The 22,101-nt window shown below is 45.5% G+C and overlaps 1 protein-coding gene across 1 annotated transcript in view; it reads left to right on the forward strand.

Moving 5' to 3' along the window:
- Positions 1–22,101, forward strand: part of LOC137430925 (disco-interacting protein 2 homolog C) — a gene marked incomplete in the record, with an annotated part of 587,612 nt that overhangs the window by 109,660 nt on the left and 455,851 nt on the right. The window contains 1 exon segment of the mRNA XM_078782629.1: positions 7,989–8,060. Coding sequence (XP_078638755.1) covers positions 7,989–8,060 — 72 coding nt within the window.

Here is a 22,101-nt window from a genome sequence, read left to right on the forward strand (position 1 = left end):
GTTCACCACCATCTCTTATCTTCCCCCATCCAAAACCTTGATCTTTTCTACCCCCGCTGATTTCAGCCCAAATCCACTTTGTTGAAATACCAACTTCTTTCCTGGAAGTCCTTGGTGTCGGAAGCCCCTCCTCGGTGAAAGACACATGAAAGTCCGCTTGGAGTTTGTAAAAAAGCACTGAAGGACTCAGACTGTGAGAAACAAGATTCTGTGGTCTGATGAAACCAAGATTGAACTGTTTGGCTTCCGTCTGGCCACTCTGCCATAAAGCCCAGATCGGTGGAGTGTTGCAGTGATGGTTGTCCTTCTGGAAGTTTCTCCCATCTGCACACAGGATCTCTTGGGCTCAGCCAGAGTGACCATCGGGTTCTTGGTCACCTCTCTTACCAAGGCCCTTCTCCCCCGATTGCTCAATTTGGCCGGGCGGCCAGCCATAGGAAGAGTCCTGGTTGTTACAAACTGCTTCCATTTTTTTTTTTTTTTTTTTTTTGTATACTGAATCGAGGCTCGTGAAAGAGCTAACATTTATTTCACAAACAAATCAACCAGACAAACAAAATATATAAAATGAGGGAGCGGAAGACAAGATGGGGAGAGAAGGGGAAGCACACAAACACAACATTTGAGAGCAGGGAGATGTGTGGGAGGGAGAGCGCTTGGGGGGAGGAGGTGTGGGAAAGGGGTGGGGGGTGGGAAAGGTATAAAACACAAGGACACCAAGGACTTCCAGGACAGACGTTGGTATTTCAAAAAAGTGGATTTGGGGTGAAATTAGCAGGGGTAGAAAAGATCAAGGTTTTGGATGGGGGAACATAAGAGATGGTGGTGAACAGCTGTTTTAAAGACCTGGAGGGTGTAGTGGGATTGAAGAGAGTGAGGGAGTTTGTTCCAGAGGCGGGAGAAAAGAGGAATGAATGGAGTGAAGGTGAGCAGAGAGTCTTGATTTTGGCAGTTTGACCATAAGAGGGTTGCAGGCAGATCTTGTGCGCCCTGTAGGAATATTTGGGGGACAGAGCCCAGAGAGAGCTTGGGGGGCAAGGCCAGAGAGGATTCGCTAGAAGACGGAAAGACCACCAACCTGCCTGCGGTGAGTGAGTGAAAGGTCCTTGGAGTTAGCTTCATTCCGGGAGATTCCAATGATTCTGAACGCTTTGGTTTCAACAGCGTGAAGTCGAGCTAGGTGTGAGGCAGGAGCACCAGCCCAGAGGGGAGAGCAGTATTCCATTGAGCTGCGGATGAAAGCCTTGTTTGTGGTGAGGAGCTCAGGTGTGCCTCGGAAGGACTTCGCACGACGGAGGATGCCCAGTCGGCGACTGGTTTTGGAGGCCAGATTTGAAATGTGGTTTTCCCCGGAAAGATCATGGCAGATAGTGAGACCCAAAAGCTTGAGTGACAGAACTTCTTGGAGAGGATTATTCAGAAAGTGGATGGGAGGGTTGTCCAGTCGGTCTTTTTGGAGAGACATCGTAAGAGTGTGAGATTTGTCAGGATTGAAAGACATGTTCCACTTGTTTGCCCAGTCTGTGATTTTGTCCAGGTCTGCGGAGAGTGAGGAGGCTGCAGACTACCGATCTGCGGGATGAGGTATGGAGCGACAGAGAGTAGAGTCATCAGCAAAGAGATAGAGAGGATTTTCAAGAGAGTCAGAGAGATCATTGATGAAGACCAGAAAAGCACAGGGCCCAGAACACTGCCTTGGGGAACTCCAGCCTGAACAGGAAGAGGAGATGAGAGAAACCCATTCAGGGCCACATGTTGACTACGACTAGAGAGGAAGTCCGCCAGCCATGCGTGGAGATTTCCATGGATACCAAAGGAGAGTTTGGTGAGCAGAGCGGGGTGCCAGACCGTATCGAAGGCACATGATATGTCAAGGGAGACAGCTCTAATTTCCTGTTTGGCATTGAGGACCTCCATCCATTGTTGAGAAAGCAGAAGCAGCATGTCCTGAGTAGTGACCAGGTCTGAATCCAAATTGATGATTAGAGATCAAGCCATTGGAGAAGAGGAAAGATTTCATATCCGAAGCAATGATGGATTCCATGACTTTGCTGATAATTGGGAGAAGGCTGATTGGTCTGTAGTTGCTAGGATCTGTTTTTGCACCTTTTTTGTGCAAAGTGGTGATGTTGGCTGATTTCCAAGCAGATGGCAGATGACCTTGAGCCAAAGAGAGGGTGAAGAGAACAGAGAGAGGGAGTGAAAGAGCGGAAGAACAGTATTTTAGGATCCGTGGGCTGATGCCGTCAGGTCCAGTTGCGGAACCAGAGTCGAGGGTTGACAGAAACTTTTCCACCTTGGCAGGAGGAAAGGACACGGAGTCCAGGAGCAGCTGGGTACGACTGGGTACGGTGGGTACAGAGAGGGATGGGTTTGGGACACAAGATTTAGAGGCAAACACAGAGTTGAGGCATGCAGCTTTTTCATGTGCGGAGTCGGCCGTGTAGCCGTTTTAGGTGAGGGAGGGGATGGAGGGGGAACAAACACCAGAAACAGATTTGACCAGACTCCACCAGGATTTGGAAGAGGTAGACAGATAAGAGAGTTCGGTCTTGAGAACGGAGAGATATTGTTTCCTGGCTCTCCTGAGGGTGGACACACTTGTTTCGGGCTTTGTGAAAGGAAATGAATTTAAGAATTATGGAGGCCACTGTGCTCTTGGGAACCTTCAATGCAGCAGAATTTTTTTGTCGGCTTCCCCAGATCTGTGCCTCGACAAAATCCTGTCTCTGAGCTCTGCAGGCAGTTCCTTTGACCTCATGGCTTGGTTTTGCTCTGATATGCATTGTCAGCTGTGAGACCTTATCGAGACAGGTGTGTGCCTTTCAAATCATGTTCAATCAATTGAATTTACCACAGGTGGACTCCAATCAAGGTATAGAAACATCTCAAAGATGATCAAGAGAAATGGGAGGCACCTGAGCTAAATTTCAAGTGTCATAGCAAAGGGTCTGAATACTTATGTCAATGTGATATTTCAGTTTTGTATTTTTAATAAATTTGCAAAACTTTCTAAAATCCTGTTTTCTCTTTGTCATTATGGGGTATTGAGTGTAGATTGATGAGGGAAAACATGAATTTAAACGATTTCAGCATAAGGCTGCAACATAACAAAATGTGAAAAAAAATGAAGGGGTCTGAATACTTTCTGAATGCATTGTAATCTTTGCCTCATGATCTCAGTCTTTCACGTGCCTTTTCGCAAACTCCAGTTGTGCTGTCATGTGCCTTTTTCTCAGGAGTGGCTTCCACCTAGCCACTCTCCCATAAAGCCAAAATTTGTGAAATGCTGCAGAGACTATTGGCCTTCTGGCAGGTTCTCCAATCTCAGTGAAGGAACTCAAGCCAAGTTCTGTCAAAATGTTCATTGGGTTCTACGTCACCTCCCTGACCAAGGTTCTTCTTGCCCGGTTTCTCAGTTTGGTCGGACGGCCAGCTCGAGAAAGAGTCTGGGTAGTTCCGTATTCTTTCCGTTTCCTAATAATGGAGCTCAATGTGCTCTTGGGAACTTTCAACACTCTATAAATGTACTTATACCCTTCCCCAGATGTATTCTGGGGAAGCTTCCTTCCTCCTCACAATTCCTTCCTTCCTCCTTCCTCACAGAAGCTTCCTCCTCACAATTCTATCTCAGAGATCTACGAACAGTTCTTTGGACTTCCTTGTGTAGTTTCTGCTCTGACATGCACCGTCAACTGTAGGACCTTAATTAGAAAGCGTGCTTCTTTCTAAATCCTGTCTAATCAATTGAATTGGTCACAGATGGACTAAAATCAAGAAATCTGAAGGATGATCAAAGGAAATTGGATGCACCTGAGCTCAATTTGGAGTGTCATTGCAAAGGTGTTGAATACTTATACTTTTCATTTTTAATTTATAATAAATTCTAAAAAAAAACTCCACTTTGACATTATGGGGTATTATGTGTACATCAGTGACAAAAAAATCCCAATTTAATCCATTTTACATTCACGATGTAACAACAAAATGCGAAACGAGTGAAGGGACGTGAATACTTTTTGAAGAAACTATGTACAGATTTGATATTGAGGTCAAATGGTTTTGAGGTTTTAGGTCAAGATTTAATGTGGGCGGAGGCCTCTCGGTAGACGTCGTGACGTCAAATTATGTCTAGTTTAAATCGATATTCGATATTGGGTAATTCCTGGTGGAACGTTTTGCCATCTTTCAAATTTTCTTTACCTGGGAAGCATGTGGATTTGTGATGGCATGCCTTGGACTTCGCTGTCGTTGTTTATTTTTTTATTTTTTTAATGCCAACTCGGTTTGCATATTTACTTTATTCTTCCATAAGCACCAATAACTCCTCAATTACGATCTAGTCTTCCTCAAACAGCTATTTTGTCTTCCTCAATGTCACAAGGGATTTTGGAGCATTTTGAGAGAGGGCTTGAACTGTGATGATGATACAAGACAAATGAACTGTACATGACACCTTGCACAAGGCAGAATTTGTGGGAGAAGGTGGCACTCAATTTGTTCTTGCACCGTAACGTTTTGTTGAGAACAAGGAACTTGTATTTACTGTTGGGTGTAATTTTGTTGTATTTACTGTTGAGTGTAATTTTGTTGTATTTACCGTTGGGTGTAATTTTGTTGTTTTTACTGTTGGGTGTAATTTTGTTGTATTTACTGTTGGGTGTAATTTTGTTGTATTTACCGTTGGGTGTAATTTTGTTGTTTTTACTGTTGGGTGTAATTTTGTTATATTTACTGTTGGGTGTAATTTTGTTGTTTTTACTGTTGGGTGTAATTTTGTTGTTTTTACTGTTGGGTGTAATTTTGTTGTTTTTACTGTTTGGTGTAATTTTGTTGTATTTACTGTTGGGTGTAATTTTGTTGTATTTACTGTTGGGTGTAATTTTGTTGGATTTAGTGTTGGGTGTAATTTTGTTGTATTTACTGTTGGGTGTAATTTTGTTGTATTTACTGTTGGGTGTAATTTTGTTGTATTTACTGTTGGGTGTAATTTTGTTGTTTTTACTGTTGGGTGTAATTTTGTTGTTTTTACTGTTGGGTGTAATTTTGTTGTTTTTACTGTTGGGTGTAATTTGGTTGTATTTACTGTTGGGTGTAATTTTGTTGTATTTACTGTTGGGTGTAATTTTGTTGTATTTACTGTTGGGTGTAATTTTGTTGTATTTACTGTTGGGTGTAATTTTGTTGTATTTACTACAACAACAACAACATGCATTTTAAGGCAATTTTCCCTGCTAGAGCGGGGGTTAGCCTTGCGGTCCCCATGACAATCTTCTCCATTTTGCCCTATTTTCTGCATCTCTCCTTGTTAACCCCCTTGCCCGCATTTCTTCTTCCACCATCTTTAGCCAAGTCTTTCTCGGTCTTCCCCGTCCTCTACTTCCTTCTACATTAACTTCCATCACTCTTCTCAACCAGTCACTTTCATCCTTCCTCAATACATGACCAAACCATCTCAACCTGTTCCTCTTCACAGCATCAATCACAGGCAATATTCCCATCATCTTTCGCAATTCATCATTTGTCCTCCTCTCTCTCAACGATACTCCGCACATCCATCGAACCATTCGCATTTCCACCCTTTCCAGCCTTCGTTGCTGCTCTACGTTCATTACCCATGTCTCACTCCCATAAATCGTAACACTTCTCACACATGCAGCATACACCTTTCCCTTCAGCTTCAGCGACACTCTCCTCATCAGCACGCCACTCAGTTCCCGAAACTTCTTCCATGCACATCTCACTCGAGCAACCGTTGCCGAGTCTGATCCACCTTCTCCATTCAGCATGTCTCCGAGGTAGCAAAATGTTTTCACACCTTCCAGCTTCACGCCATCTCCAAGATCCAACCCAACATTTCCTCCATCTGCAGCTCCCTCTGCACACACCTTACATTTGAATGTAGCTGCCACACTGGTTAATGACCCTCTCAGACCACTACATTTTTGATGAACCCACTCAGCGCACATTGTACACTGAATGGAGTTCACTCCGACACCCTTCCTGCACACAGCACACGGCCACTTCCCAGTTCTTTCCACCTCACCACATGCTTTACCACTTTCCATCACCTTTGTCTTTCCGATATTCACCTTCAGACCTTTTGTCTCCATACATTCCTTCCACTTGTTCATCTTTTCCTTCAGTCCATCCATACTTTCCGCAATCAACACCAGATCATCTGCATACAACAACTCCCACGGTAAACCCTCCTTTACGTTCTGAGCCAGCACCTCCATCACAGCTACAAATAGTAGTGGACTTAGTACCGACCCCTGATGCACTCCCACCTTCACCTCAAACTCACCACTGTTCCCGTCCTTCGTCCTTACAGCTGTGCGTGCTCTTTTGTACATTGCCATCACTACTCTGATCAACCATTCCTCCACTCCTAACTTCCTCAATGCCCATGTCAATACTTTGCGTGGAACCCTATCGAATGTTTTCTCCAGATCAACAAACCCAAAAAACAACTTCTTCCTCTTATCCATGTACTTCTCCTGCAACTGCCTCACAATGAAAAGCGCATCTGTCGTTCCTCTTCCTGGCATAAATCCAAACTGCATTTCGTCGATCTTCACTTTCTTCCTTATCCTCCTTTCCAACACCCTTTCCAATACCTTCATTCCATGCTCCAATAACTTTATCGCTCGGTACGAGCCACACTCCAGAGGGTCACCTTTCCCCTTGTATAGAGGGACGAGGGTACTCAGTTCCCAATCCACTGGAATGCGGCCTTCTTTCACCACCAGATTACAGATCTCTGTCATTCTCTTCACACCCCAACTTCCTGCTGCCTTCAACATATCTCCCACAACATATCTCCCACAATTTTGTTGTTTTTACTGTTGGGTGTAATTTTGTTGTATTTACTGTTGGGTGTAATTTTGTTGTATTTACCGTTGGGTGTAATTTTGTTGTTTTTACTGTTGGGTGTAATTTTGTTGTATTTACTGTTGGGTGTAATTTTGTTGTTTTTACTGTTGGGTGTAATTTTGTTGTTTTTACTGTTGGGTGTAATTTTGTTGTATTTACTGTTGGGTGTAATTTTGTTGTTTTTACTGTTGGGTGTAATTTTGTTGTATTTACTGTTGGGTGTGATTTGGTTGTATTTACTGTTGGGTGTAATTTGGTTGTATTTACAGTTGGGTGTAATTTGGTTGTATTTACTGTTGGGTGTAATTTGGTTGTATTTACCGTTGGGTGTAATTTTGTTGTATTTACCGTTGGGTGTAATTTTGTTGTTTTTACTGTTGGGTGTAATTTGGTTGTATTTACAGTTGGGTGTAATTTGGTTGTATTTACTGTTGGGTGTAATTTGGTTGTATTTACTGTTGGGTGTAATTTTGTTGTATTTACTGTTGCGTGTAATTTTGTTGTATTTACTGTTGGGTGTAATTTTGTTGTATTTACTGTTGGGTGTAATTTTGTTGTATTTACTGTTGGGTGTAATTTTGTTGTATTTACTGTTGGGTGTAATTTTGTTGAATTTACTCTTGGGTGTAATTTTGTTGTTTTTACTGTTGGGTGTAATTTTGTTGTATTTACTGTTGGGTGTAATTTGGTTGTATTTACTGTTGGGTGTAATTTTGTTGTATTTACTGTTGGGTGTAATTATTTTGCTTCATCTTCATCCTTGGAACATTCTGCAATGATCAGAATTTTGACTGGAGGAGCATTTTACCAGAACATGATTGAGCTGCATTTTAAGGCTCCGCTCAGAGGTTTGCCCTGGAGCTTGGAACGTCCCTGGAGAATGGGATCTCTGCTCCACTAAAATCAGCTTCTCGACTTTTTTTCAAAACTTGTTTTTGTGATATATCTGATTTGTTTAGGAATCACTTGGTGTGAGCCCCATGTATCTGAACGATTTTTATTGTTTTCATTGGTGTTTCTTTTTTTTTTTTTTACTCTTAAAAAGAGGTTTACTAAATTCTCGCAAAGTTTCCTGATAATTTATTCAAAACATTGCAACATCCTCTTTGCAGGTGACATCACACAGAAGGGTTACGAGAAAAAAAGGGCAAAACTACTCGCTGCTTACATCCCCCAGTCTCAAGGTCTGTATCCACTCCAATTTGTACTTCCTTGTTCACAAAGTCTGCTTATTTGAGCTCACCAGCATTAACAGCCTAAATTAGCTTGCGCTGTGAATTTGCAGTCTTCGGCATGCAGGTTGCTTTGTGTGAATGATGTCCAATGAAAATATGTTGTAATCAGAGTGCTGTTCTCATATTTAATTGACAATTTCCTGACCTTTCTCGACTAAAAACAATGTTGTTTGTCCACTGTTACGAGTCCATAAAAGCTGTGACCATATACCTTGAGATGCTTGTAACATCCAGTTAAAATGTGTTACAATTGCATTGATCTTTGCCTCGCATTACTCTTTCATTTATCACTGTTTCCATTTCTGCTCATGTTTGTGTTTCATTGCTACTTATTTTGCTTAACGTTAATCGTCTGTCTTAATTAATATTTTTAGTATTTAATGAATTATATGGGCTTGGTGTAATATCAGATTGTATAGTATCAGCATGATTCTACAAGACACTCTACTTGTGAATGTCTGCAGCTGGAGAAGAACCCAGGTAGGGTTTGAAACACCAAAGGGCTTATTGCTTTCCGTTGTAGCTTTCCTTGGTTGCTTTTCTTAGTTGCTTTTTTCTTGGTTGCTTTTTTCTTTCTTGGTTGCTTTCTTCTTGGTTGCTTGTTTCTTGGTTGCTTGTTTTTTGGTTGCTTTTTTATTGGTTGCTTTTTTATTGGTTGCTTTTTTCTTGGTTGCTTTTTTCTTTCTTGGTTGCTTTCTTCTTGGTTGCTTGTTTCTTGGTTGCTTTTTTCTTTCTTGGTTGCTTTCTTCTTGGTTGCTTGTTTCTTGGTTGCTTGTTTTTTGGTTGCTTTTTTATTGGTTGCTTTTTTATTGGTTGCTTTTTTCTTGGTTGCTTTTTTCTTGGTTGCTTTTTTCTTTCTTGGTTGCTTTCTTCTTGGTTGCTTTTTTCTTGGTTGCTTTTTTTCTTGGTTGCTTTTTTCTTTCTTGGTTGCTTTCTTCTTGGTTGCTTGTTTCTTGGTTGCTTGTTTCTTGGTTGCTTGTTTTTTGGTTGCTTTTTTATTGGTTGCTTTTTTATTGGTTGCTTTTTTCTTGGTTGCTTTTTTCTTTCTTGGTTGCTTTCTTCTTGGTTGCTTTTTTCTTGGTTGCTTTTTTCTTTCTTGGTTGCTTTCTTCTTGGTTGCTTTTTTCTTGGTTGCTTTTTTCTTTCTTGGTTGCTTTCTTCTTGGTTGCTTGTTTCTTGGTTGCTTGTTTTTTGGTTGCTTTTTTATTGGTTGCTTTTTTATTGGTTGCTTTTTTCTTGGTTGCTTTTTTCTTGGTTGCTTTTTTCTTGGTTGCTTTTTTATTGGTTGCTTCTTTCTTGGTTGCTTGTTTCTTGGTTGCTTTTTTCTTTCTTGGTTGCTTTCTTCTTGGTTGCTTGTTTCTTGGTTGCTTGTTTTTTGGTTGCTTTTTTATTGGTTGCTTTTTTCTTGGTTGCTTTTTTCTTGGTTGCTTTTTTCTTGGTTGCTTTTTTCTTGGTTGCTTTTTTCTTGGTTGCTTTTTCTTGGTTGCTTTTTTCTTGGTTGCTTTTTTCTTGGTTTCTTTTTTCTTGGTTTCTTTTTTCTTGGTTGCTTTTTCATTGGTTGCTTTTTTCTTGGTTGCTTTTTTCTTGGTCGCTTTTTTCTTGGTCGCTTTTCTTGGTCGCTTTTTTCTTGGTTTCTTTTTTCTTGGTTGCTTTTTCATTGGTTGCTTTTTTCTTGGTTGCTTTTTTCTTGGTCGCTTTTTTCTTGGTCGCTTTTCTTGGTCGCTTTTCTTGGTCGCTTTTCCTGGTCGCTTTTCCTGGTCGCTTTTCCTAGTCGCTTTTCCTGGTCGCTTTTCCTGTTCGCTTTTCCTGGTCGCTTTTCCTGGTCGCTTTTCCTGGTCGCTTTTCCTGGTCGCTTTTCCTGGTCGCTTTTCCTGGTCGCTTTTCCTGGTCGCTTTTCCTGGTCGCTTTTCCTGGTCGCTTTTCCTGGTCGCTTTTCCTGGTCGCTTTTCCTGGTCGCTTTTCCTGGTCGCTTTTCCTGGTCGCTTTTCCTGGTCGCTTTTCCTGGTCGCTTTTCCTGGTCGCTTTTCCTGGTCGCTTTTCCTGGTCGCTTTTCCTGGTCGCTTTTCCTGGTCGCTTTTCCTGGTCGCTTTTCCTGGTCGCTTTTCCTGGTCGCTTTTCCTGGTCGCTTTTCCTGGTCGCTTTTCCTGGTCGCTTTTCCTGGTCGCTTTTCCTGGTCGCTTTTCCTGGTCGCTTTTCCTGGTCGCTTTTCCTGGTCGCTTTTCCTGGTAGCTTTCCTTGGTTGCTTTTTTCTTGGTTGCTTTTTTCTTGGTTGCTTTCTTCTTGGTTGCTTTCTTCTTGGTTGCTTTCTTCTTGGTTGCTTTGTTTCTTGGTTGCTTTGTTTCTTGGTTGCTTGTTTTTTGGTTGCCTTTTTGTTGGTGGCTTTGTTCTTGGTTGCTTTTTTCTTGCTTTCTTTTTTCTTGGTTTCTTTTTTCTTGGTTGCTTTTTCATTGGTTGCTTTTTTCTTGGTTGCTTTTTTCTTTCTTGGTTGCTTTCTTCTTGGTTGCTTGTTTTTTGGTTGCTTTTTTCTTGGTTGCTTTTTTCTTGGTTGCTTTTTTCTTGGTCGCTTTTCTTGGTCGCTTTTCCTGGTCGCTTGTCCTGGTCGCTTTTCTTGGTCGCTTTTCTTGGTTGCTTTTTCTTGGTTGATTTATGCAGCTTCCTTTGGCGAGAGATGGGGATTTTCTGAAAGCCACATGACATATGGTCCATCTGTCATGCTATCTCATACGAAACGGTTGTGTTAATGTGATACCTTCTTTTTTGACGTTTATCTCCTATTTTCTGATATTCCTGTGAAAAAGCAACCATGATTCCTGTGAAAAGGTGAAAATCTATGTTCTGTTCAGAAAAATCTTCTGGTTTAGTCTGGGTCATGAACCAGGGGTGAAATGCCCAAATCGTTAAAATTTTGTGTGTCCCCTAATGTTGATTGCATGCCCAAAGTTTCATTAAAATGTTTTATAATTTGCCTGTAATTGCATTTCTTTTATATTTGGCGTATTCACTCCGCCCTAGTAGTTTGGGCCAAAATGATGTGTCCCTGCTCTCGCACCTTCTTGCCGAGAGTGAAATTGCTTTCTGCAATGTTAAAGTCCTGGTAGGGTCTTGGGGGATGTGGGGGGGTTCCATTAACCCAGCCTGACAACATTTCTTTCGTTTACGATTGACAATATTATTTGCCTCAAGTTTCCATATTAAATGGCTTTGACTTTCCTTAACCATTTACATCGTCTTCCCCGCAGCTAGTTTAGGGAAAGTTTCATTCACTTTTTTGCTTACCCTCATTACTTAGCCAAACAAATAAACCATTTACAATGTCTTCAGAAAGTATTCACACACATTGACGTTTTCACAATTTGTTGTGTTACTGGCTGAATTGAAATTGGTTAAATTGAGATATTCTGTCACAGATCTACACATAATATCCTATATAATGTTGGTGGATTTTTTGTTTTGTTTTTTTTGATTTTTTTTTACAAACCAATTGAAAATGAAAAGCTGAACTGTCTCGAGTCAAGAAATGTTCAACACCTTTGTTTTGACACTCCAAATTGAGCTCAGGTGTATCCGATTTCCTTTGATTGTCCTTGAGATAGCTCTACAACTTGATTGGAGTCCACCTGTGGCCAATTCAATTGATTGGACATGATTTAGAAAGAAACACAACTTTCTATACAAGGTCCCACAGTTGACAGTGCATGACAGAACAGAAACTTTACCATGAAGTCCAAGGAACTGTCCGTAGAACTCTGTGATAGAATTGTGAGGAGGCACAGATCTGGGGAAGGGTATAAAACAATTTCTCGTGTTGAAAGTTCCCAAGAGCACAGTGAGCTCCATCATTAGGAAATGGAAAGAATATGAAACTACCCAGACTTTTCCTGGAGCTGGCTGTCCGACCAAACTGAGCAACTGGGAAAGAAGGACCTTGGTCAGAGAGGTGACCAAGAACCTAATGACCACTCTGACAGAACTACAGAGTTCCTTGGCTGAGATCGGAGAACCTGCCGGAAGGGCAATAGTCTCTGCAGCCCTTCACAAATCTAGGCTTTATGGGAGAGTGGCCAGACGGAAGCCACTCCTCAGAAAAAGTTACATGTCAGTACACCTGGAGTTTGCAAAAAGGCATGTAAAAAGGCTCTGAGAGCATGAGTCAAAATTCTGTGGTGCGATGAGACGAAAATTGAACTCTTTGGCCTGAATGAAAAGTACTATGTCTGGTGGAAACAGAGTACAGCTAATTACCCATCTAACACCATCCCTACCATGAAGCATGGTGGTGGCAGCATCATGCTATGGGGATACTTTTTTGCAGCATGGACTGGGAGACTTGTAAGGAAAGAGAACCAAATACAGGTAAATCCAAATACAGGTAAATCCTTTAGGAGAACCTGCCTCAGAGTGCAAAAGATTTATGTTCCAACAGGACAATGATCCCACGCATACAGCCAAAGTGACACAGAAATGTCTTCAGAACAAGAACGTGAAAGTCCTTGACTGGCCCAGCCAAAGCCCAGACTTGAATCCCATTGAGAATCTGTGGAAACATTTGAAGATTGCTGTTCACTGATGCTCCCCATCCAATGTGACAGAGCTTGAGCAAATCTACAAGAAGGAATGGGAGAAACTCCCCAAATCCAAATGTGCAAAGCTGATACAGACTTACCCAAGAACACTCGAAGCTGTAATCACTGTCAAAGGTGCTTCTATGAAGTATTGAGTCGTCAGGGCTGAATACTTGTGTAAATTACATATTTCTGTTTTTCCTTTTTTCAATAGATTTGTAAAAATAATTTAAAACGTGTTTTCCCTTTGCCATTATGGGTTATTTTGTGTACACCGGTGACAAATAATTTAAATTTAATCCATTTTTAAATTCAGGCCGTAACACAACAAAATGTTAAAAAGTCAAGGGGTGTGATTACTTCCTGAAGGCACTGTACATTATCTTCATCGAAGCAAGTTTGGGAAAAGTGGGGGTTTGGTTGTGGACACCTCCCCTGTGAGTGATCCTGAGCAACTGTAAGCTATTAAGCAAACCGGTGAGAAAAAAGCGAGCAGGCAGACGCACAAATCTGGCATTTGCCTTTTTAACATGACTCCCCTGATTGTCATCGGCAACGGCTGTCAAGCGAGGCCCGACAGCCTCTGGGGGGAAGGGGGGAGGGGGAAAGCAAAATGGCTGGCTGAAACAAAAATATGCCAAACAATGACAGTCACATAAAATGACGGAAGGGACAAAGCCCCGTCGTAGGCTAAGGCCTCGGTCTGTGCAGCCACACCGAGCATCCAGAATGTGTGCTGAAAGGGATAATGACTCCACCTTCTCCATTGAGGAAGGGGATCCCTGTCTCACGATAGGACAGAGCTCTACACCAAAGCTAGAAGCTAAAGAGTTGTCACCTGTTCCACAACCAACAACTACTAGGTTCCAGACGAATCAGAGAAGATTAAATGAGCTGGAGCATAGAGGAGAAGGAAATTATCCTCCAGCGCAAAGTGTACGCTATGCATAGTTAACGGGGATTAACGGTAAAGGAGAAAGTCATGAACCAGTTGAAATGAACAAAGCTGGTTTTTTTAGGCCGAAAGAGTCTCATTAGTGAAATTCAATGCAGTCACATCTATGAAGGAAAAATACTTCATCCAGAAAGGAATAAAGAAAATACCAAAAAAGCAAGCAAGCATTTGAAGACATGAATTGGATGACCCAAGAAGAGGGAATTAAAATGAAGACAAAAACTGGACAAAGAAGGAAAATGGACCTTATTGTGGGCAATGGAGGACGCCAAAGAAAAGACGTGAGAAAAGAAAGGGCGAACACCTGGGAACAGGTATTCTGAAGAATGTGCCCTGATAAAGTTGATTTTATATGGGCAACACTAAATTGAAGGAAAAACAATTTAATCCGTCAGTTCATTCACAGAGGAGGAACTGAGAATAAGAGATGAACTAACTGATGAGGCAATAATAAATAATTGGTCACCTGTAGATGGGGCACTCCCACCAACACCAAAATGAAATGAGGGGACATACGCATGGGATGAGATTCCCAGAGTACAAACTCCCAAACAAAAGGAGCAACTGACAGAACTTACTGGTGTTGAGCAGGAAATATAACAGGAAGAGAAGAGAGGAGAGCAGAAGCAGCTGGGATTTCAAGTTTAATTACAATAACAGAGACAGAGATTGGGAAACAGATTGGAGAATGGAATCGGGAAACAAAATTGGAAACTCCACAGCAGGATCAAAGATTGACAATAGCAAATGCTGTAGCAACACCTTTAGAGGAAGAACAACTAGAAGTTACAAACTCATCTCAAATAGCACATTGGTAACAAAACAAATAAGAGCAACAAAGATAGATCACAATGAGGAGGAGAATAACGGACAACAGAATGAAGAAGAGGAAGAGGTGGTTGCCACCAAAAACCATAGGCTTGAAGACGCTCCTCAAAAGAAACAAGAACCCAAATCACCTAATCTGAGAGAAATTAACGGTGAGTTTTGCAGCAGCACTGTAAGTCCAAGAGAAAATAACAGGTAAACAACGAAAAAAAGATAGATGTGATAATCTGAACAGAAACAAAACAAGTACAGATGCATTCAAAGTACACCGCCCCCATGCCAAATAATGAAATATCCTACAGCGCGGCATTGCCGGGGTGCCTCTGGCGCGCGGCATTGCCGGGGTGCCTCTGGCGCCCGGCAATACCGCAGTGCAGCTCATAGAGGCTGCATTGGGAGGGAGAGGTGTTCGCTAATTGATTGATTAATTGTATGATTAAAATCAATAAAAGATTATCAGAAAATATTTTCTTAATCAATTAGCTAATAGCCTAACTAAACCACTAGTGCTTCATCCGAAGATGTATCTTTTAGAAATTTAATTAAATAAGTCATTAATAAAAAATTAAATAATTACTTGATTAATCAATAAATAATTAATCAATTAATCAATAAATAATTAATCGATTAAATGATAAATCAATAAATCAAAAATATCCTTTATAGCCACATCACTTGGTCACTGTCATGTCCAAATATTAGCTTCCCAGCTCAAAAGGTGCCTGAGATATTGGCCAAATGAGAAAGAAAATAAATAAATGATTAATAATGAAAATAAATAAATAATAATCATTAAAAAATTAAATTATCAATCAATTCGGTCACAGAACACATAAACCACCACCATTTCATCAGAATCTGCAACTGGGATTTTTTATTTTTTTTAATGAATTAATCGAATAATTAAATAAATAATCGATTAATTGTTTAATTGATTAATCAATAAATCAAAAATATCCTTGATAGCCACATCACTTGGTCACTCATGTCCAAATATTAGCTTCTGAGGTCAAGAGTTAATGGTCAGAAGAGAAAGGAAATTCGATTAATTAAATAAGTACTTAATTAATCGCTAATAATTAAATAAGTCATCAATTAATTGATTAATCAAAAAACAAAAAATACTGTTTTTGACAAAGGACTTGCTCACTATTGTGCCGAAATTTCAGCTTCCTCGCTCAAAGGATGGCTGAGATATCGCCCGGACAACCAAGAAAACAAGAAAACAAACAAACAGAGTGAAAACTGAGTACTCCCTTTCAGCGTGCGTCACTGCCGAGCCCCCTTCGGTGCCCAGCAATGACGATTTGCATTGCCTGGAGATGGCATAGGAAAGGTGCGGTGTACAACACCACCATGGAAACAGACTGGAGAAGAAGAGAGACCAACTGAGGAAGGAAATGGGACAAATATAACAATTCGAGAAGGGAAACAGAAGTCCAAAACTCAAGAAAAGAATCAGACTTTTTATTCTGAAAAAAACAGAAAATAATTAGAAAAGAGTCACTCAAGCTTTTGGATCTCACTATCTGCCATGATATTTCCTGGGAAAACCACATTTCCAAGCTTGTCTCCAAAGCCAGTCGCCAACTGGGCATCCTCCATCATGTGAAGTCCTTTCTTGGTACCTCTGAGCTCCTCACCACATACAAAGCTTTCATCCGCAGCTCGATGGAATACTGTTCTCCCCTCTGGCCTGGTGCACCTGCCTCACATCTACCTCGACTTCACGCTGTAGAAACCAAATCTTTCAGAATCCTTGGAATCTCCTGCGATGAAGCTGATTCTGAGGGCCTTTCACACGTTTCACACAGGCAGGTTGGTGGTCTTCTACCATCTCCTCTCTGGCCTACCTCGCCCAGCTCTATCTGTGCTCTGCCCCCAAATATTCTTCAGGATGCACACAATCTCCCAGCAACCCTCTTCTTGTGAAACTGCCGAAATCAAGACTCTCTATTCACCTTCACTCTTTCATTCCTCTTTTCTCTCGCCTCTGGAACAAACTCCCACACTCTCTTCAATCGCTCTCCTCCCTCAAGATCTTTAAAACAGCTGTTCACCACCATCTCTTATCTTCCCCCATCCAAAACCTTAGTCTTTTCCAACCCCATTAATACACCCCAAACCCACCTCCTTCACATTCCGTTTTTTTCCATGTCGTGTCCATCTTGTTTATCCCGTGTACCCCGCCTCAACCATCTCCGTTGCACAGATCTCCCGATGTCCCTGTTCCCGACTGTTGTTGTGCTTCCCTTTCTCTCACCCTCGTGTCTCCTGTTCCCTTTATTATATGTTATATGTGGTTATTGATTGTATTATATTGTTACGTTTGTGTGGGTAGATGAAGGAATCCCATAGTAAAGGTAGCACTGTATAATTATAGCATGGGCCATGGATGCATAGGAGAAATCTCGATGTACTTAAGTAGGGAGACTGTAGCTTAAGATTGTTTGTGTCTTCACACGAGGGGTGAAGCAGTGATAATTAGTTCGGGATTAAGGTTAGTTTTTCCCAGTATGTGATTTTCCCTGTGTAATTTTTCTGAACGTTTTACAATTATCACGGCCGGCCATAAGGGCCTCTGTTTAACGCCAACAATCGCCGACAGAACCCGAGCAGAGCCGATCGGCAAGTAAGCCCCGCCCACATGACCACGTACGGCAAAAGGCCACGCCCACGGAGGGTACGAAAGTGCTTGCAGTGCCTTCGACGTGTGGCGATCGACGTCGCCATTTTTGGAGCGCTTCCTGCGCGAGGGGCTACATCAGCTTCAATAGCTGCCAAGCTCTGAAAGGAAATTATTGCGACCAAGCTAAGTGCCGGCTGAAGGGGTTTTATTTGATTTAATTTTCCCCCGTGTGTATGTATTTGAGTCCGGCTGTGGAGGTACCTCAGTTAGGAATTGGTTACATCAGCCTTCATTTTCATTCTCTGATTCCTTTTAATTCAATCATTTATTAAATCATTTAACAAATTAAATCATTGTTATTGAATTTTCTTTGTCGTGTTTACTTGTTTGTGGTTTCGGAATAAACCCGTGTGCTCTGTTCAGGTCAACGCTTCACATCCCTTCATTCCGCGCGACAAAAATACTGCCATTTTTCTGGGTGCCACCTCGGGAGTAAAATTGTCTCGGTTATCCGTCATCCAGCGGTCTGAATCACTGGTGACAGGACAATATCTTGCACGAAACTCGACTTCGTATCCCAAAAACATTCCCTCACATCAATAAACTCCTCCACGTCATCTTCATACCCTGGTTTCCTGACACATGCTCCAGGCACTGCCATCCCCACCCCCTGCTTGGCATCCACCCAATGCCCCTCCCCCTCCTCGATCCCTTCATGTCCTACATCTCCCTGTTTCCTTTCCACATTACCCTCTCCTTTCCTTCACGCTCCGCCCGATTGTTGCTTCTTTCATTTCCCGCATCCTGCTTGCTTCCAATGCACCCCATCGCCTCTTCGCCTCCAAAGCATCCCAACCACTCTCCTCTCCCCCCTGCGTCCCGGCCTCTCTCTTCTCCCCCCTGCGTCCCGGCCTCTCTCTTCTCCCCCCTGCGTCCCGGCCTCTCTCTTCTCCCCCCTGCGTCCCGGCCTCTCTCTTCTCCCCCCTGCGTCCCGGCCTCTCTCTTCCCCCCCCTGCGTCCCGGCCTCTCTCTTCTCCCCCCTGCGTCCCGGCCTCTCTCTTCTCCCCACTGTGTCCCGGCCCTTCTCCCCACTGTGTCCTGGCCTCTCTCTTCTCCCCTCTGTGTCCCGGCCCTTCTCCCTCACTGTCCCGGCCTCTCTTCTCACCACTGTGTCCCGGCCCCTCTCTTCTCCCCAATGTGTCCCGGCCTCTCTCTTCTCCCCATTGCGTCCCGGCCTCTCTCTTCTCCCCACTTTGTCCTGGCCTCTCTCTTCTCCCCACTTTGTCCCGGCCTCTCTCTTCTCCCCCCTGCGTCCCGGCCTCTCTCTTCTCCCCCCTGCGTCCCGGCCTCTCTCTTCTCCCCCCTGCGTCCCGGCCTCTCTCTTCCCCCCCCTGCGTCCCGGCCTCTCTCTTCCCCCCCCTGCGTCCCGGCCTCTCTCTTCTCCCCCCTGCGTCCCGGCCTCTCTCTTCTCCCCACTGTGTCCCGGCCCTTCTCCCCACTGTGTCCTGGCCTCTCTCTTCTCCCCTCTGTGTCCCGGCCCTTCTCCCTCACTGTCCCGGCCTCTCTTCTCACCACTGTGTCCCGGCCCCTCTCTTCTCCCCAATGTGTCCCGGCCTCTCTCTTCTCCCCATTGCGTCCCGGCCTCTCTCTTCTCCCCACTTTGTCCCGGCCTCTCTCTTCTCCCCCCTGCGTCCCGGCCTCTCTCTTCTCCCCCCTGCGTCCCGGCCTCTCTCTTCTCCCCCCTGCGTCCCGGCCTCTCTCTTCCCCCCCCTGCGTCCCGGCCTCTCTCTTCTCCCCCCTGCGTCCCGGCCTCTCTCTTCTCCCCACTGTGTCCCGGCCCTTCTCCCCACTGTGTCCTGGCCTCTCTCTTCTCCCCTCTGTGTCCCGGCCCTTCTCCCTCACTGTCCCGGCCTCTCTTCTCACCACTGTGTCCCGGCCCCTCTCTTCTCCCCAATGTGTCCCGGCCTCTCTCTTCTCCCCATTGCGTCCCGGCCTCTCTCTTCTCCCCACTTTGTCCTGGCCTCTCTCTTCTCCCCACTTTGTCCCGGCCCTTCTCTCTCACTGTGTCCCGGCCCTTCTCTCTCACTGTGTCCCGGCCCTTCTCTCTCACTGTGTCCCGGCCCTTCTCTCTCACTGTGTCCCGGCCCTTCTCTCTCACTGTGTCCCGGCCCCTCTTCTCTCTCACTGTGTCCTGGCCCCTCTCTTCTCCCCACTGTGTCCCGGCGTCTCCCTTCTCCCCACTGTGTCCCGGCCTCTCTTCTCCCCACTGTGTCCCGGCCTCTCTCTTCTCCCCACTGTGTCTTGGCCTCTCTCTTCTCCCCACTGTGTCCCGGCCTCTCTCTTATCCCCACTGTGTCCCGGCCCTTCTCTCTCACTGTCCCGGCCTCTCTTCTCCCCACTGTGTCCCGGCCTCTCTTCTCCCCACTGTGTCCCGGCCTCTCTCTTCTCCCCACTGTGTCCCGGCCTCTCTCTTCTCCCCACTGTGTCCCGGCCTCTCTCTTCTCCCCACTGTGTCCCGGCCTCTCTCTTCTCCCCACTGTGTCCCGGCCTCTCTCTTCTCCCCATTGTGTCTTGGCCTCTTCTCCCCACTGTGTCCCGGCCTCTCTCTTCTCCCCACTGTGTCCCGGCCCTTCTGTCTCACTGTCCCGGCCCCTCTCTTCTCCCCACTGTGTCCCGGCCCCTCTCTTCTCCCCACTGTGTCCCGGCCCCTCTCTTCTCCCCACTGTGTCCCGGCCCCTCTCTTCTCCCCACTGTGTCCCGGCCCCTCTCTTCTCCCCACTGTGTCCCGGCCCCTCTCTTCTCCCCACTGTGTCCCGGCCCCTCTCTTCTCTCAACTGTGTCCCGGTGTCTCTCTTCTCCACACTGTGCCCCGGCCCCTCTCTTCTCCCAACTGTGTCCCGGCCTCTCTCTTCTCCTCACTGTGTCCCGGCCTCTCTCTTCTCCTCACTGTGTCCCGGCCTCTCTCTTCTCCTCACTGTGTCCCGGCCTCTCTCTTCTCCCCACTGTGTCCCGGCCTCTCTCTTCTCCCCACTGTGTCCCGGCCTCTCTTTTCTCCCCACTGTGTCCCGGCCTCTCTTCTCCCCACTGTGTCCCGGCCCTTCGCCTTTCTCTCTCACTGTGTCCCGGCCCTTCGCCCTTCTCTCTCACAGTGTCCTGGCCCTTCTCTCTCGCTGTGTCCCGGCCCTTCGCCCTTCTCTCTCGCTGTGTCCCGGCCCTTCGCCCTTCTCTCTCGCTGTGTCCCGGCCCTTCGCCCTTCTCTCTCGCTGTGTCCCGGCCCTTCGCCCTTCTCTCTCGCTGTGTCCGGCCCTTCGCCCTTCTCTCTCGCTGTGTCCCGGCCCTTCGCCCTTCTCTCTCACTGTGTCCCGGCCCTTCGCCCTTCTCTCTCACTGTGTCCCGGCCCTTCGCCCTTCTCTCTCACTGTGTCCCGGCCCTTCGCCCTTCTCTCTCACTGTGTCCCCGCCCTTCTCTCTCACTGTGTCCCGGCCCTTCGCCCTTCTCTCTCACTGTGCCCCGGCCCTTCGCCTTTCTCTCTCACTGTGTCCCGGCCCCTCTCTTCTTGCCACTGCGTCTTGGCCTCTCTCTTCTCCCCACTGTGTCCCGGCCCCTCTCTTCTCCCCACTGTGTCCCGACCTCTCTCTTCTCCCCACTGTGTCCCGGCCCCTCTCTTCTCCCCACTGTGTCCCGGCCCCTCTCTTCTCCCCACTGTGTCCCGGCGTCTCTCTTCTCCCCACTGTGTCCCGGCGTCGCTCTTCTCCCCACTGTGTCCCGGCGTCTCTCTTCTCCCCACTGTGTCCCGGCGTCTCTCTTCTCCCCACTGTGTCCCGGCGTCTCTCTTCTCCCCACTGTGTCCCGGCGTCTCTCTTCTCCCCACTGTGTCCCAGCCTCTCTTCTCCCCACTGTGTCCTGGCCCCATGGGCGGACTGGCCATAGGGCATTTGGGCAATGCCCGGTGGGCTCGGACCACTGGGTAAAAAATGGGCTGCTGGGCTGGATAAAAAAACTGCTGAAAAAAAAATTGTCACGGAAAACTTTTGCCTTCATACCCGGGGATTCCCCGCTAAATATCAAAAGGTCAAAAGGTCATTATAGTTACTAGCAACGGTACCCGCTTTTCGGGCAGGGCTTCAATTGGGAGGCCCAAATTAAAAGGCAAAATATCACAAATTGAAGGCTTTCTTATTTTAAACGATTTATATAAACATCCGTTAAATCATATCGCACGCAAATCATCAAAATCTAAACAGTATCTTTAGAATTTCAATAAAAGCCACATCACTGTGCTGGTGTGCAGCTGTGTTACGTCCTTGTTTACCAGATCTGTAATTCTTGGACTGCCTCAGAGACTGGTGTGCGGCTGTGTTACGCCCTTGTTCACCAGATCTGTATTCCTCGGACTGCCTCCGAGACTGGTGTGCGGCTGTGTTACGCCCTTGTTCACCAGATCTGTATTCCTCGGACTGCCTCCGAGACTGGTGTGCGGCTGTGTTACGCCCTTGTTCACCAGATCTGTATTCCTCGGGCTGCCTCTGAGACTGGTGTGCGGCTGTGTTACGCCCTTGTTCACCAGATCTGTATTCCTCGGACTGCCTCCGAGACTGGTGTGCGGCTGTGTTACGCCCTTGTTCACCAGATCTGTATTCCTCGGGCTGCCTCTGAGACTGGTGTGCGGCTGTGTTACGCCCTTGTTCACCAGATCTGTATTCCTCGGACTGCCTCCGAGACTGGTGTGCGGCTGTGTTACGCCCTTGTTCACCAGATCTGTATTCCTCGGACTGCCTCCGAGACTGGTGTGCGGCTGTGTTACGCCCTTGTTCACCAGATCTGTATTCCTCGGACTGCCTCCGAGACTGGTGTGCAGCTGTGTTACGCCCTTGTTCACCAGATCTGTATTCCTCGGACTGCCTCCGAGACTGGTGTGTGGCTGTGTTACGCCCTTGTTCACCAGATCTGTATTCCTCGGGCTGCCTCCGAGACTGGTGTGCGGCTGTGTTACGCCCTTGTTCACCAGATCTGTATT

This window comes from Myxine glutinosa, chromosome 7 (genome assembly GCF_964187855.1).
Source record: "Myxine glutinosa chromosome 7, kmMyxGlut1.1, whole genome shotgun sequence".
Lineage (NCBI taxonomy): Eukaryota > Metazoa > Chordata > Myxini > Myxiniformes > Myxinidae > Myxine > Myxine glutinosa.